The sequence below is a fragment of the Saccostrea echinata genome, unplaced genomic scaffold, assembly GCF_033153115.1.
Source record: "Saccostrea echinata isolate AGI-Se365-2 ecotype Australia unplaced genomic scaffold, CSIRO_AGI_Sech_v1 ptg000012l, whole genome shotgun sequence".
Lineage (NCBI taxonomy): Eukaryota > Metazoa > Mollusca > Bivalvia > Ostreida > Ostreidae > Saccostrea > Saccostrea echinata.
Window position 1 is genome coordinate 22,881,313 of NW_026889761.1, and position 16,069 is coordinate 22,897,381.

At 31.6% G+C, this 16,069-nt stretch overlaps 1 protein-coding gene across 3 annotated transcripts in view; it reads left to right on the plus strand.

The window, feature by feature from the left end:
* The window catches only part of LOC133185558 (adhesion G protein-coupled receptor L4-like), a 63,662-nt gene that overhangs the window by 26,553 nt on the left and 21,040 nt on the right, over nt 1-16,069 (plus strand). For 2 of the 3 annotated variants that reach the window (XM_061320847.1, XM_061320848.1), the window contains exons 4-13: nt 56-109; nt 11,812-11,887; nt 12,175-12,331; nt 12,697-12,875; nt 13,036-13,221; nt 13,309-13,431; nt 13,522-13,604; nt 13,737-13,925; nt 14,109-14,180; nt 15,792-15,900. In XM_061320847.1, the coding sequence (XP_061176831.1) occupies nt 74-109; nt 11,812-11,887; nt 12,175-12,331; nt 12,697-12,875; nt 13,036-13,221; nt 13,309-13,431; nt 13,522-13,604; nt 13,737-13,925; nt 14,109-14,180; nt 15,792-15,900 (1,210 nt within the window). In that variant the 5' untranslated portion in view covers nt 56-73. Of the gene's footprint in view, nt 1-55; nt 110-9,932; nt 10,174-11,811; nt 11,888-12,174; nt 12,332-12,696; nt 12,876-13,035; nt 13,222-13,308; nt 13,432-13,521; nt 13,605-13,736; nt 13,926-14,108; nt 14,181-15,791; nt 15,901-16,069 lie in introns of those variants that run through there. The other variant, XM_061320849.1, reaches the window with a different exon arrangement.

Sequence of the window (16,069 nt, forward strand, 5' to 3'; positions counted from 1 at the left end):
ACACATGACATAGCTTTTTTGCATTCAATTCAAATATGCTATATCTTACATCTAGGAGAACTTCACGGTCCACATGGATGGTGCTTGGTGTAGTTACGAGAAGACTGGGGTAAGCGGTGGCAGATCTAGTGTTTAACCTGCAGGTTCTGTAATCTCGGTTCCAGTCAGCTGATTGACACAAAGCAAACTTATGGCAGAGTTCCATGCACATCCAAACATCAACACTGAATAAAACTTTAAAAGCATGTCCCACTCCAAGTGAAGTATTTTCATCATTGTTACTTGTAAAAAATTTAGGAATACATTGAGAAAAACAGGGTTGCCTCAATCCTAGAACAAGTAAAATGACATATAAAATGTTCGTCATTGAATTTGCGACTGGTGCCATTTCTGTGAAATGTATCTCTGAAAAAGTTTATCTTGACCACTGTCGGCACAATCCTCTATTGACCTGCACAAACACCATCATTGTTCGTTAGAATTTACTTTAACGGTTCATCATGAAGCCACATAAACGACTTAATATCAGACTTGTTTACAGTCCATATTTGATTATCATATAGCCATTATTTTCAGGTATTATTATGATGAACATTATTTTGAATTTTGACCACTGTCCACACAATCGTCTATTGACCTGCACAAACACCATCATTGTTCGTTAGAATTTACTTTAACGGTTCATCATGAAGCTACATAAATGACTTAATATCAGACTTGTTTACAGCCCATATTTGATTATCATATAGGCATTATTTTCAGGTATTATTATGATGATGAACTTTATTTGAACTCTGAAATTAGTTAATGTGTATAATCCTCCTGCATCTTCCTGCTTCTGGAGATATAATAAACCGTCAGGTATACAAAATTTTTATGAGCTGTTTGTGAGTATTAGGTAAATAGCAGCTCACGCTAATCTAAAAGAGTGTAAATTACAAAGTTACTATGTACTGAATTTAAGATTTGTATTTTTATTATCATGTAATTTACGAATAAGGTGCCCGTAGATACACACATTAGCAAAGTTTGATTTCAATATAAGGGTATGTAGTCCCTCTACGGAAGTTTGTAAATATGAAAGCATATTAAAGGTTTGATGGTTGACCATATTACTGTCGACCATATTAAAAAGTGGACTGTTTTCCTTCTTATAATATACCCAAGTGTGTATCACTCAATTCTACTGTAGATTTCGTACAATTACGTGACGGTGTGATCCGACTTTCTGGATCACCGCACTGTGGTTTTCTGAATCCATATCACCCCTCAGTACACAGAAACATGACGTTATTTTTCACGTGCATCAAAGAGTTCCTTGACAAAATGCTTTGTTTAACGGAAAAATCTTATATAATTAATCTCAAATTTTTTTAAAAACTGTATTTTGCTAGTTGTAAAGGGGGTATATAATAAATTTATCATTATAACAGTAACTTGATCCGAAGAGCCGTATCACGTCTCGTTGACAGGCGCGGATCATCAGATCAAACTCGACGCTTGGCGTCTCGTTTGATCTGATGATCCGCGCTGTCAACTCGACGTGATACGACTCTTCGGATCAAGTTACTGTTATAATAATGTATATTTATCTACTGTCTACAGTTGACAATTAAGCAATTCTATTCTTTTTTACCTAGCTTCCTGGATTATTGACGCCACAATAGGAAACATTTTAATCAAATCGATCAGCGTAGAGATGCAACGTCAGACCGGGTTAGTCCTCACATACTGTTCGACAGATTAACGTTAGTTAACCCATGAGATTAGGGTTAGTCTAGTCGCAGACTGTTCATGAAATAGTAGATACTGCACACTGGAATATGAAAAAGACATTGTTTTCATACAAAATGCATTTTTTTAATCTGCAAAACATCATTTTATTCAATGTAACTGGATGCACAACTTTAAAGTAAGATATACATATTTAAAAAATGAATAACGTAAACATTTACATGGTACAAATCATATCAAAATTTCGACAAGCATCACAATTAAAAAAAAGTATCAAAAATTAGATTTCAAACAAATCTCAAATATAAAATTAAATCGTCAAAATGAACTTGGATCCATCTAAAACATTTTAAAAAGGGCAGTTGCTTTACATATCATATAAGTATGCTCAACATATCGTAAGCTTTGTCCACTTATCACCAGATTAAAAAAGAAAACGATCTGCATTGGCTATATAAATTCAGGTTACTTAATTACATAAACCATACATTGTATGATTGAAGCATTTAAAGAACTGCTCATTTAATAATTTGATCTACCTATCGACATATCGGAAATTTACAACTTTTCATTTTACTATTTATTCGAAAAATAAAATTTATCTTTAAATTAACGAGAAATCTCCTATTTTAAAGAGATATGTTTTTCAAATCGGAGATATCCCTCAATTTAGAGAAATATTTCTCTAAAAAAAAAAGAGATATTTCTTTCTTAGACAGATATCTCACTGGCTTAGAGAGATAAATCTTTTACTTAGAGAGCATATTCTTAGCGAAACTCTCAGTTATTTGCATATTTTGTTCAATGAAATATAAAAGTATTCATGGCAACTGTTTTCGGATTTCCTATGTTTAATCGAAACTCTTGGTCTTCAGTATTTACGTCTTTTAGACTCGTTTGATTCATTTCACAGTGATCCTGGCTTTGTCCATTGACTTTTTATGGATGACTTTTTTTATGGTGTTCACTTTTACTGTAGAGATCTAACTTTGATGAAATCCCAGTCTTTTTATGCAAAATTAATAGAATGTGGTACGCTTCATGCTTTGGACTTTAAGCGAAATATTTTAGAAGGCATCACACCGTATAGTAAGAAAGTTGAATGCAAATGAAAAATGAGACAGAGAATGAAAATTACTAATTTATGTTGATCTATATTCTACATTTTTACTTAATTATTTAGAAAATATTTAACAAACTATCGATAATGGTTAGGATTATTCATCTGATTTGAATTCGCTTCTGAGTTTTATGAATTCATTCTTCATAATCGATTATTGGTATTTATCGACGATCTCTTTAAAATATCATAATAATGAATGATTAAAATTGGACAAAATATACATGTAAAAATAAAGAATTTCTAAATCCACATAGTTTTCTTGATGTAAAAATTGAATAAATTTCCACACACGCTATCCTGTATTTGACGCGCACTAAGCGTAAACCAGAAAAAATCCCACAAAATAATGTCAAAGAAATTGTGACGTCGTTTTAATCTCGCAGTGACGTTATATTTTCTGTACACTGACGTCGCAGCCAGAGGGTTAAACATGTTGGCACTTTCTTCAAATTCTAAGCCTTAGAAGCAAATATACCACACTAAATTATACTATTTATGTGTGCACGACCACTGGAAGTAAAATTCAGCCATTTATTAAATTTTCCCTTCATAAAAAACAAGTATGAATAAAGAACGTTTATTTCAATAAAAAATATTTAATCATCTCTGTAAGTTCGAAAGTTGTTTCAGTTTTCCCCACACTCTTATAGGAAATAAAAACTGTGCTCTACACAATGAAAAAAGGTGAAGACAATGAACAGTCATCAATCTCATGAATCCAATTAACAAAAAAAAAATCGTGAACAGGGCAAAAAAAACGGACCCCTGGAAACACCAGAGGTGGGATCAGGCGATATCTATTTTTGGGTACAGAAAAAAAGTTTATTTCTAACTTACATTAAAAAGCGAATTGTATGATCAAACAATTTATAAAATTAGTTTGTATTAAAATGAATATAGTAAAGTTTAAGCAGAGCATTCATAACATGGCAAATAGTGATACAGATATTTCTCTCTTTCTCTGAAACTATGGTATTGAATAGTTCCGTCGACTTTTTATACATGTGTATGTTTCACTAACACTATCCAACATATTCCAATAAAAGGAAAATTTTCATCATTCTAATCACTTATTGCAAGGAGTTTATTCATAAATATAAATCAAACTCAGCAAAGTTATAGACATAATTTTCAATACCTGAAATTGGGAAAAAAGACAACAATGGTTCCTTAGGCTTAAGCAGTCAATTTTCTAAAATTAAAAACCGGTCGCGGTAGCCTAGTTGTAGGGCGCTCACTTCCTAATTGGAAGGTCGTCGATTCAAGTGTAGATAATGAACATCTCTTAATACCGCCCCATCCCCACCCCAGAACACCTAACTACTTAAATATAAGGAGTCTCTATTTCTCGAAAATATGTTATTTCTTTGTCAATTCCATCTATATGTCATTATGCGCAATCGGTTTTTACTCTTTTTATGGTTTAAAATTTGGCCATATACGGTATAATAAGAATACACAAGGTAAGAAACAAAATTATTTGAACGGGGCATTTCCCACTTCGAGGCTGATTTTCAAGCTAATTAATCATAGTGAATCATATTTTTGCAAGCACTCTGTCAGGTAGATATTCTCCTACTAGTCTCTTTAATCTAAACCACATCCTTAATGTTTTATATCCTGTAATCAAACGATTTATTAAACGGACACATAACATTTTTAAAGAAGGTTTTGATGTATGCCGATCTGTTTTGCTTTATCTGATTAGTCAATAATTTTTAAAACTGTATTCCGTCGATCAATCAGATGAAGCGAAACAAAGTGACAACATCAAAACCTCTTGTATCGCTGCCAATGGAGAAAATGTTGTGTCTGTTTAACAAATAGTCTGATTACGTCATATACATGTTTTATATATATGTTAATAATTCAAGGGGGTCCCGTGGGTTTTTTTTTTCTTGTCCTGTTTACGATCTATTCTTTACTCGATTTATAAGGTAAATCACTATTTGTTTTCCTCAACCTATTCATTCTCGTTTTTGCTAATGAAAGGAATATTTTTAAATCTCAAACATCTTAAGATTTGAAAACCTTTTCTGTCTTTGACTCCAACGTCAGACAATGGTGTCGTGTTTAAAATTGTTGTGTATGATTAGCACTTGTCATGCAAACCTTTGGGAGATAGAATCTAAATTTCTAATTGTTCTAGACATATCGTCTTTAAGTAAGATCTGCTTTTAGCAAATATAATGTTGCCGATCGTGAGATACTTCTGCATTTCACATTACTTTGGCATAATTTACTCTCCAAGAACATTATTTCAGAAAAGTGTTTCTACTTACAATTACATTAACATGGAAACAATGAAATACACTTAAACGATTTATGTGCATCAACTGCAAAATGACAGAATCAAACACATCTAGAAAACCTTGTTTCTTTAAAGATTCATATCTTTAATTTTGTCCAGTTCTGAAATTTCTTATCCAATGTCAGTAAGAGCACAATTCATTCAGCATTAATTTGAAAAAGACATTAATGGTAATCTAACAAACAAGCTCTATGATAAACGTGTTGACTTTAACTTTTCAATCGTCAACTTCCCTTACTTATGCAGCAATATACCTTCATCACCTGCATACGGGGTTTATATCTCTCAGTTAATTCGATACGCAAGAGCATGCTCTACGTATGTACAATTTCTAAAACGAGGTAAATTATTGACAAACAAGTTGATGAAACAAGAATATCAGCAGTCTCGTTTAAAGTAATCATCTCGTAAGTTCTATGGTCGATACAATGACTTTATCAGCAAATACAATTTATCATTGAGTCAAATGCTGACTGACGTTTGTCATACTAATTGTTAGGCCATTATTTACACACTGAATTGTCGACGGATTTTTCCGTTATTTCCCGATCATGATAAGGAGCACACGGCGGGTGTGACCCCTCACTCCTCCATGGCACCTGATCCCACCTCTGATGTTTTGGAGGTCCATGTTTGCTCTACTCCTATTTTGTATTGTTTAATTGACATCTGAGCTTGAATACTGTTCGTTATATCCATATATTTCATTTTATAACTGTTCATAAGCTAGACTCTAGAAACTGTATCATCTTTTCGGATATTGGTATACATCTTTTGAAGAAACTGTTTTTTCAAATGTGAGCTATCTTTTATCATTGAATATATCAAGATAAATTATTACACACTTAGTCACTAAGTTTAACTGATAATAAAAGTGGTACTTACCTTGGATTAAAGAAATATATGTTGTAGATTTTTATTTCATTTCGAAGTTTATTATTTTTATTCAAGTAGTTCACAGGGAATTTGTAAGACATAATTTTTTAAATTCTCATTAAAAGTTCATGTTTTCCTTTAATGTGAAAAACATTTGTTCTCCACATTTTACGAGGTGATTTCAAGGTATGTAACGCCATCTACTTATCCGCAGTTATACAATCATGGAATTTAGCTATGGGTCACCATAAAGTTGTATTTCATGTTAACAAGTGGGCCACTTAATAACTCTAGGATTATCATAGAATCATCTCCTGAAGTCTAAATGCATCGTGAGACGTCCCGCCTATTTAGAGCATGTGTGAAATTTTTATGGTGCAGTCATGAGCTTCATGATCTCAAGTCATAATTTAGCCACATCATTCTGTAAGGCACTACAAAACAGATTCTTTTAGTATAATGTATAAACTCATGATCCTGATTTTCATTCGATGGGTCTACAGGGGATATATACCACTGGTATAAGCTTAATGTATACTTATAGATGAATATTTTGACAGGACAAAAATCCGATGATTTAATTCCAAGGATATGCCTTATGTATAAAACAGGTGAAGATAATGACTTTGAAAAAGTAAATCTAAAATCTAAATGCATTGTTAAACACAACAATTAAAAATCTTTAATGGTACTGTACAACAACATTTTGGTTTGTGTTAATCAAACACGGATACTTAAAAACTCCAAAGAACTCTTAGACATTCTGAAATCAAAAAAAAATGCAAAATTCAAAAACAACAAAACGTATGACTTTTCAACACTTAAAACAACAATGAGGAGACAGTTTGATATCACAGACCTCCTTTTTTACTTTTATGCAGCTGAATTTATTCAAAAGCTTTTACATGAAGAGAAATCTATTGTTGTTGCCTTCAAATTAGACAATGTAATAAATCGACGACATTTTATCAATTAATAATATTCATGTATCATTTGTATTCATATGCTCAGTAGATATATCCTGATGAACTCGAAATAAAAGACTCCACATATTTATGTTAGAAAATACAGTGATGGCAAAATATCAACAAATAATATGATAAACGTGATAATTTCAAATTTTCTATGGTAAACCTTCCTTATTTTTTAGCAATATACAATTATCACCTGCATAGGGTGTTTTCATCTAGAATTTGATTCAGTAAGGAAAAGCATGTTTCGTTAGCGAACAACTTCTCAACAGTGCCAGCTTACTGATAAATAAATTGATGGTTCCAAAAGTATCCTGTCGTTAAGTTGCATGTTGTTGGTCGTATTAAATATGGATTTTTTTAGTTTTGTGAGTTTTATTGGTGCTTAAATCACAAGGACGTATATATATTTCCTGAAGCGCTCCTACGAGCAAGTTTGTGTGATTTACACACCAATAACACGAGTTCACAAACTGAAAAATTCTTATATTTACAAACAAAAATATACTGACGATTGGCATTTATGCTACCCTATTTCGTTATATTTTTGTCACCATCTCGTTAACTTCTTTTCGCACGAGTTTCTCTGTGTATATTTCTACGCGTGACCATATACAAAAAATGGCATTCAAAACAATTTTATGGTTTGTTTAGTGGGAAAAAAACACAAAAAAAATGTAAATATTACAAATTGAAAACCATTACATCTATTTTCACACAGAATTCTCTAAGGATTACTCTGTTTACCCGTATAAGAAAAAGGGCTCACGGCATCTGTGCCTGATCCCACCTCTGATGTTTTCGAAGATCCCTGTTTGTTATGCTCTCAATTTGTGTTGTTTAATTGGACTTTTTAGCCTTGTTGTTGTTCGTCATTTCACATTTCGTTACATATATTGATGCATGATTGCTGTATGATGTGATTGATTCTTTGTGCGCAGCGGTAACACTACACAATTGAAAATCACTTTATGTTATCGTAATTCTAAAAAAACAAATAGCCCCTGGGCAATGGGATGCCCTTTAACTTTAAAAGCAACCCAGTCTGATTTCGTTAATCAAAGCCAACTAGCTACTTTATTTGTGTCATTTCCATTGATATTGGCATGTGTCCAAAATAAGTGCACTGAAATGGAACATAATTATATAGATTCATTTAATGCATTGTATAATTGAATGATTCCTTCCATGAACAGTGGAGTGTTTTACTAAAATGAAAATACATTCAATGAGCGACATGACTTGTGTCTTTCGTTCTGTTATTCATTTCTTTCTTTTATAAAAAAAAATAAATAAATAAAATAAGACGCATATTTCTCAAAAGGCTTTGATTGGTTTGCTTGAAATTTTTAGGAATAATGTTTTTCTGACTGATTTATTATTTCATTTGTGTAATCTTTCACTTCCAGCGTCTAGACAGAGTTAATTTTCTGATGTTTGGGTACCTCTTTGTCAGCACTACTCCTCAATAACTGCAAGAGATGAGAAGTGTTCATTTGTAGAATACATGGTGGACACATTGTAGTTTTGAAACTTCCTAATATTTCATGTATACAGAGTTTTCACAAATTTTTACCTATAAGTAAACTTAGTGGTCATTAAATTGGAATAGGGGAGCAAGAAGAACGCTAGAAGAAAAATATTTAGTTTCCATGGCATCAAAAGATTTAAATTCCAATTTTAATAGAAACAGATCCCGATAAACTGTTTCGCATATTATCATTAGATATCATGTCTAATTAGGCGTTGGTCGAGATATGGAAGCATCTTTAAAGAATGGCCACTACTAAGGACTAATTATGAACATTTACCGTGGCTTTCACATTTTCACCTGTACATTAATTTAGGCAACTAATAATGTAAAAGCTGCCTAGAATTATAGGCTTACTCAATGAGGCTGAAAGACCCCTGGATGTCATCGTAACAAAACTTTTAAGAATATTTTGATTTCAAATTAATACCAGGGTATATTCCAGTTTTTTAATGATGAACATTTAAAATGCACACGCTCGGTCGCTTCTTCGTACGTTAAAATAGAATGGAAGATTAATTCCTTATGGTCATGGAAACAAGACCATTCATGGAATCTCCATTTTAAGTCATTGAAAAAAAATATTAATTTTGTTTGAATGACCACGACAAAATCAAACAATTATAGTCTGTAAATTAAGATTTTACTTTTCTTTACAAAAGATTTTCATGAGAGTGTAAATTAAAAATTAACCTTCAAATTTTAAAAAATGTTTACAATAGATACCTAAAATTAGATATTGATAGTTCATAGACAAGGCACTCAACCTAAACAAGCCACAATGGTTTGTCGTTGTCTATTCTTGTGTTTCATTTACATATTTTAAAAAAAATTAATCATTTCTATAGATTTAAATATGCTACTTCTTAAAAAAAAATATTATACATGTAAATGCTAATATATATGTAGATATTTATTTCTCAAGATTTTTATTTCTTAAACGTATATAAAACACAAGACCATTTGATATTTCTAATTAAGAATACATACAATTCAGGGATAAAATACTACAATAAACGAATTCATTTACCGATTTGTCCAATGATTAACATCAGAAATATGTAATCATCTTGAAGATTTAAACAATACTTTTGCTCGTTCATTTCATTATGCATCTACAGTAATACAAATTATTTTGCTTTTCAACTCAAAATACATGAGTAAAAAAAAATCTACGATACATCGAATTTATTTGGCATTATCTATTATCTTTTCGAATGGACAAGATGTTAGTAAATTGATTTAATTAATCAATTTACAAAATGAAAATCCAAAGAAATTCACATCATATTTTGATCAAGAAACATCAGCATTCCACGCCAAAAAATTACACCATGTGCCGTTGGAACCTGAAGGATCGGCTTGTGCGGGTTTATAAAGAAATCATTGACGTGCATAGTATGTAGCAATGTCAGCGAACACTGTATAGTGTTTTACAGGACTTGTGGTAGATATTTCTATAACAATACTCTTACTTATATTTCAAAGGATTTATTCAATTATTATTAAAGGAGCTTCTTATAATTGGATAATTGTATTGAAGTTTTAGAATTCAGACAAATGATATCCCTTGAATCGTTGTGATTTTTTTCAAAGTATAATCACCTACAAGTCGTTCTAAGCTAAGGTAAGTAGTACCGGATGATGAAACAAAAAAAGTATAGTAACTAGATCTCTTTCAAGACAAGAAAAATTCCTTCTTTATTTTTTTTTTTATTTGTCAACTGTTACAACATTTAGTGGGAGCTACTAACGAGTTATTATATTTCATTATCCCAAACATTATTTTTCGAATTCCATGTTACTTTTCATATGCAAAACCTTTAAACTATTTGATTTCAGAGTTTGAAATGTATCAAAAACTTTTCAGAAACAGTAACTAAAATTCTCTTATATATTTAATTAATTTTATTAGTAAAACTTACGATTTCAATAGCTTAGGAGTAAAGAAATATAAGTTACCAAGGTTTTTATTATCAAAAAAAATCCATAACTTAATTTAAATATTTTTATCTTTTATTTGACATTGCAGAAAAAGTATCTTGTTTCACATGCAAATTTCTTTGCACTTTATTTTTTGAGTTTCAAAGAATAAATGTAATATCTATAATATAATTATATACTTAAATATTTAGCACTGGATTGCTAATAATGTATATATTTCAGGAAAATATATCAAAACTAATATATATATATATATATATATATATATATATATATATATATATATATATATATATATATATATATATATATATATATATATATATATATATAATCCTAGATGACTTTTTATCAAATGCAAACACCTTGGATAGGTTATCCTCCATTATTAATCAAAGCTAGCTGTTATCTCACTTATCTGAACATCAAGGTGTTCTACGCTCTGCATGTAGTATTTGTTTTATCCTAGATACCTTTCGTAATTTAGCTGTGTTTAATTATTATCTTACTGAAAGAACCAGGAGGTAAGAAATCATCTGACATAGTAATTCAGATTTCCTATTAACTACTTAGTTCCTGAAAGGAAGAGCACCTTATATTGTATAGTAGGGCATGACTGTTAATTCATTTTTAATCAAGCAGGGATATTTTGGGCAAAGTTGAAAAGAATTTTGCTGACGTATTTAATGACTGAAAGGTACCACATTATAAAAGTGAACTAATCTCAAAAGATGTTATTATGTTCTGGTATGATGTTTTATTGGCTTTAGCTCAGTTCTGCACTACTTCTCTTTCTGAAATTTTGATTACTATCCATAGTCATCAGTTAATATATAACAACACTCAGTGACTTTTATTTGGATAAGGAACCGTTTATTCGACTTTCTTTTTAAAATTGAGTCACATCGCCCACAACTTAGACATGACCTTTAAATGTGTGTTTTTGATTACAATCAGTGTATTTGAAGGAGATAAGTTGTATTCCAATGTGTTCTCATGAAAACTAAAGGAGAGCTGTAAGGATTTGTTTCTCAATCTAACAAGAACTTAAAACATTTTATGATAACTTTCTCTTTAAAACTGTGTAGCGCATTTCTAGATTTATAAACAAATCATTTTCTAACGAATATTTGAAACTTCATACACTATAAGTACATTGAAATTAGGAACAATCAATTATCCATATAAAAAGTTGATAATTTTTTTATCTCGTTAATATTTCGGAAAGGAAACGTTTGATATTATTTATTTGTAAACCAAAGGATTGTGTTCGTAAGCATTTTCAGAGATTTTATAATTAATAAAGAACTTGTCTTTTTAGGAGATTGGTTTCAGTATGGTCCTTTACCTGGCGTTAATGTGTGTTGTTTTTCCCTCCATATCTGTCTCCCAAAAAAGTAAGATTTCTCATTAGATTTGTAAACAATTTGATTGGAGTCATATCATTTCATAGATATATCATAAATGGTTATGTTTATGTTTTCCCAGAATGTCTCTCTTGAAACCAGCTTATTAAATCAGGGAATTTACCATTTCATTGATATAAAGCACTTCTCTATCTTCTTGATCTATATTAATTCAATAAATTGCCTTATCAATAGGTCATATTGAAGTTAAATGTTATGTCGGTTGTAAACGCTAATTTAATACATGTAATATTATATCATTTGATCACATCAATTAGGCAATGCACAGAACGAAATAGTAAGATTGGTGGACGGTAAAAACCCATATGAAGGGCGGGTTGAAATCTCCCATTCTGGTATCTGGGGGACCATCTGTGACGATAAATGGACGGACAGAGAAGCCGGGGTCATATGTCACATGATAGGGGCAATGAGGTACAATGGCCATGTCACTTTGTCTTAATTGTGCTGTTAAGATATCAGCCAAACATTCAGTCCAAACATAATCCCTGTGGATTTTTTTTTTTGTAATTCATGCTCTGCTCCAAATTTGTATCGTTGCATTGGACTTTCGAGATTGAATACTGTTCGTTATCTTCATATTTCATACAGAAGTTTGATGATGCTTTTTTTGCTAAATGTATAAAAACAAATCATAAAAATATTATTTTGTAGTTCCCATTGACCTTGACCTCCATAGATTTAGTTACTGATTCCAAGGATTGTTGCGTTATTTGTTTTATCTATATTAATATTTTCACAATTCCTCCTTAGAATTTATTGAAAATAATTAATTTCAGAGAAAATGCCTCAGTTAGGAAATTTTCAAAGTTTGGAAATGGTGTCGGAAGCATATGGCTTGATGAAGTCTCTTGCATCGGGAATGAAACGTCCATCGTAGATTGTTCTCATACAATGTGGGGAATCAATGACTGCACTCATGCGGAGGACGTCGGCGTCATTTGTGTCCCTCACAGTGGTAACTTACAATAAGGAGGCAGCATATGCAATAATTCCTTATACAGATATTACCCCAGAACAAAATTTACCATTAATTATTATCCTAATTTTCAACAATTCTATAAAAAACGTAATTTTCTTGGATCTTTTATTGAATTATGTTCGAACTATTTATTTAGACACAACCATCAATCCTTCTCCCGTGACGACACTTCCAAAATTTTATGTCGCTCCGCAGGAAAATATAGTTCCTTGGGGACACTCTTTCCAGCTGATTTGTTTTACACCATCAGATAATATTCCGACATCATATGGTCAAATAGTATGGTGCAAAAATGATGTTATATTCTTCAACCAATCCACGGGTAATTTTATCCAATTTTTAACTCAAATATTTTATGTTCTCTTCTAGAAAAAATGTTTGCATATTAGAATAATATCGTTTTTTTAAGAATCACACAACTCCACCAGCCAATGGACTTACAGTGTTGACCACGCCTTATCAATACATACAGCTACTTATACATGTGGATTTGAACAATGTCAAAAGTCATTGGCAACCGTAGAAGTCACAGGTAAGCCTCTCATGTATTATTTTAAATGTCAATTTGCATTCACTTTAATAATGCACTTCAGAGTAATGCTCTTTTATTGAAAATAATTAGAGATTCCAGAGAATGAATGCAAACTGGTCCAGGTCCAGAGACCAGATTGTGAAATGGACAAAATAAACGAAGTTGGAGCAGAGGTGACTATCTGGCTACGTGTATAAGATACTTTTATACTTGTGCATGTTGTATTTTCAGGAGGAAATAATACATTTTAATATTTAATAAAAAAAAAAAAAAACCTTGGTTTATGAGTTTAATTATCGTAACAGATTAATCTCCTCGCTGAAGGAATGACAAAACCCAGTGACATTCATCACGTGATCAAGACGGCGTTACCAAAAATAGCCGCCGTTGTTAAGGACGGTATAACAAATGCTCAGAGCTTGGACAGAACAGTGGACATTATACACAAAATGGCTACCAAAGCAGAAGCCTCAAACGTGACATTGCATCCCAAGGTGCTTCCTTTTTATTGCATGGTTAAATATATCAAATATCAAAAATCAACAGTACTATATTAAAGCTTGTATCAAGGTACCAGTAGTATACTATCGTTTTCCTGTAAGTATCATCTTATTTCTGTGTTTTGTTTATTATTGTATTCACAAATGTACTAACATAAAGTTTTTTCGTCCTTTTAGACGTTTGTGACATTAGTGGATCACTTATTGTCTACCAATCGGACCACTGCCTGGCAGAACAAATCCACACCGGTAAGATGATTGATTGATCATTGTGTGTGTGTTGTTTTACATTCCATTTGAGAATTTTTTCACTCATATAGAGAAGTAACCGATGGAGGGCTTCAAATTTAGACCTATTTTCAGCACTCAGGTCCATTGATCAATAAGGGTTTTTTTTATCATATCAACGCTTACCGTATTACGGGACCTCGGTTTTTAATGTCTCATCCAGAAGAACCGTGACTTTCACTTCTAGTGCTGGGTGCTTGACGAAGGAGCAGTCACTACCTATGTTTACATCTTAGGTTTGACACGGCGCGGTAAACGAGAATCGAGGCCGGGCTCCCGATCATGAAGCGAACGCTTTACCACCGTGACCGATCCGGAAAGATGAAGCAGTCTTCGCGTTCAAATTGATGTGTAGGGATATTAAAGCTGAGAAGTCTTTAATGCATGTAAATTCATCCTGTTCATTTTTACATACCCTAAGAAAGAAGCATGTATTAACTATTTTAAATAGGAATGTAAAGAAACACTTCACAAAAATGATGGCTATAAAATTTGTTTTCATTGTTTTCAATTCATTTAAATAATTCATATAATTTGAATCAGCACTTCGTATTTGTTTTCCTAATTGTTCCTCACTGTACTAAGTTTTTACCAATTATCAGAAGTATTTTAATTTCAGGAGCTGGATATACTAAAACTGATTTTACTGTAAATTCTTTCAACAATATTTATCATCAATAAATCTTCTGTAAACGTTTTTCCTCGTAAATTTTAATGTTATACAATAAAATATGAACATTAAACTGAGAAAAATTTCCCCTGAGAATTAGATTTGATAGATGTTATGTTTTTATCGGAATAGCTTCTTTAAAAATTATGAAGTGAGTCGGAAAGCCAGTGCAGGAGTAATGAAGCGGGAAGGAAATTATGCAAGTTATTACCATCTGAAACTAATGCACATTTAACAAATTTAGAGGCGATCAGGTTCACGAAAAACAATTCTACTGAAACTGAGAGAGTTTAAACTAATTCACCTAATTCTCAGACTTTCTTCATTATACTGCAATGTACATAATGTTGACTTTCGGGGATCATTGTGTTTGTTTCTTCTCTATTTTTTCTCTCAGATATTTTTTTCTAATCTTTCATTTTTGTCTCAGCTAAATCTTTAAAATGCTTTTGACTAAGATTTTATCAAAATCGATTTGAAGAAGCAGACATTTTATTTAATGTAGATCCACCCATCCCTTTTTCTCATTATGATCTCATTATTGTTGTCTTTGTGGATAATTCCACTTAATGTGTTCTAGGTGTAACTTCTCATGCCCAACTAACGTATCTTTGACATTCTATGAATCATTCAATTTGATGAACTCTATTTCCTTTTTCTTAACGTCTCATTCATTAGTCTTTTTGTTAGTATTCATTTATTAAAATCATTTATAATATGGTCGATCAAATTGGCGTTGCTCCCTTTTAAAATCAAAGTTTCTGTCTCTTCTTGCTACAAACGTTTTTAAGCAGCAAATTGCTTTTGGAAAAAATATTCAAATGCATATTTTTTCCACAAAGAGTTGGTAAACAAAAAAAAAGAAAAGAAAAGAGAAAATAGTCACTGTCTTTTCTTTTTAGGTTGAATCCAGTGTTAATAAGATATTACAAGCTGTGTCGACCTTTGGTAATGTAGTAGCGAAGACGGTCACGCTAAATGAAAACGTAACGTTCACTACGGATAATTTTGGTAAGACCTTTGTAGAACACGCACACATCAGAGCCAGAGGGTTTAATACATATTGTGTTAAAAATCATTTACATAACGGAAGACGAGTAAACAAATTGTTAAAAGCTAGATGTGAGTTCGGGACGAAACTTAATATAATGGAATTTAACAACAATAAAACTGAGTCAAT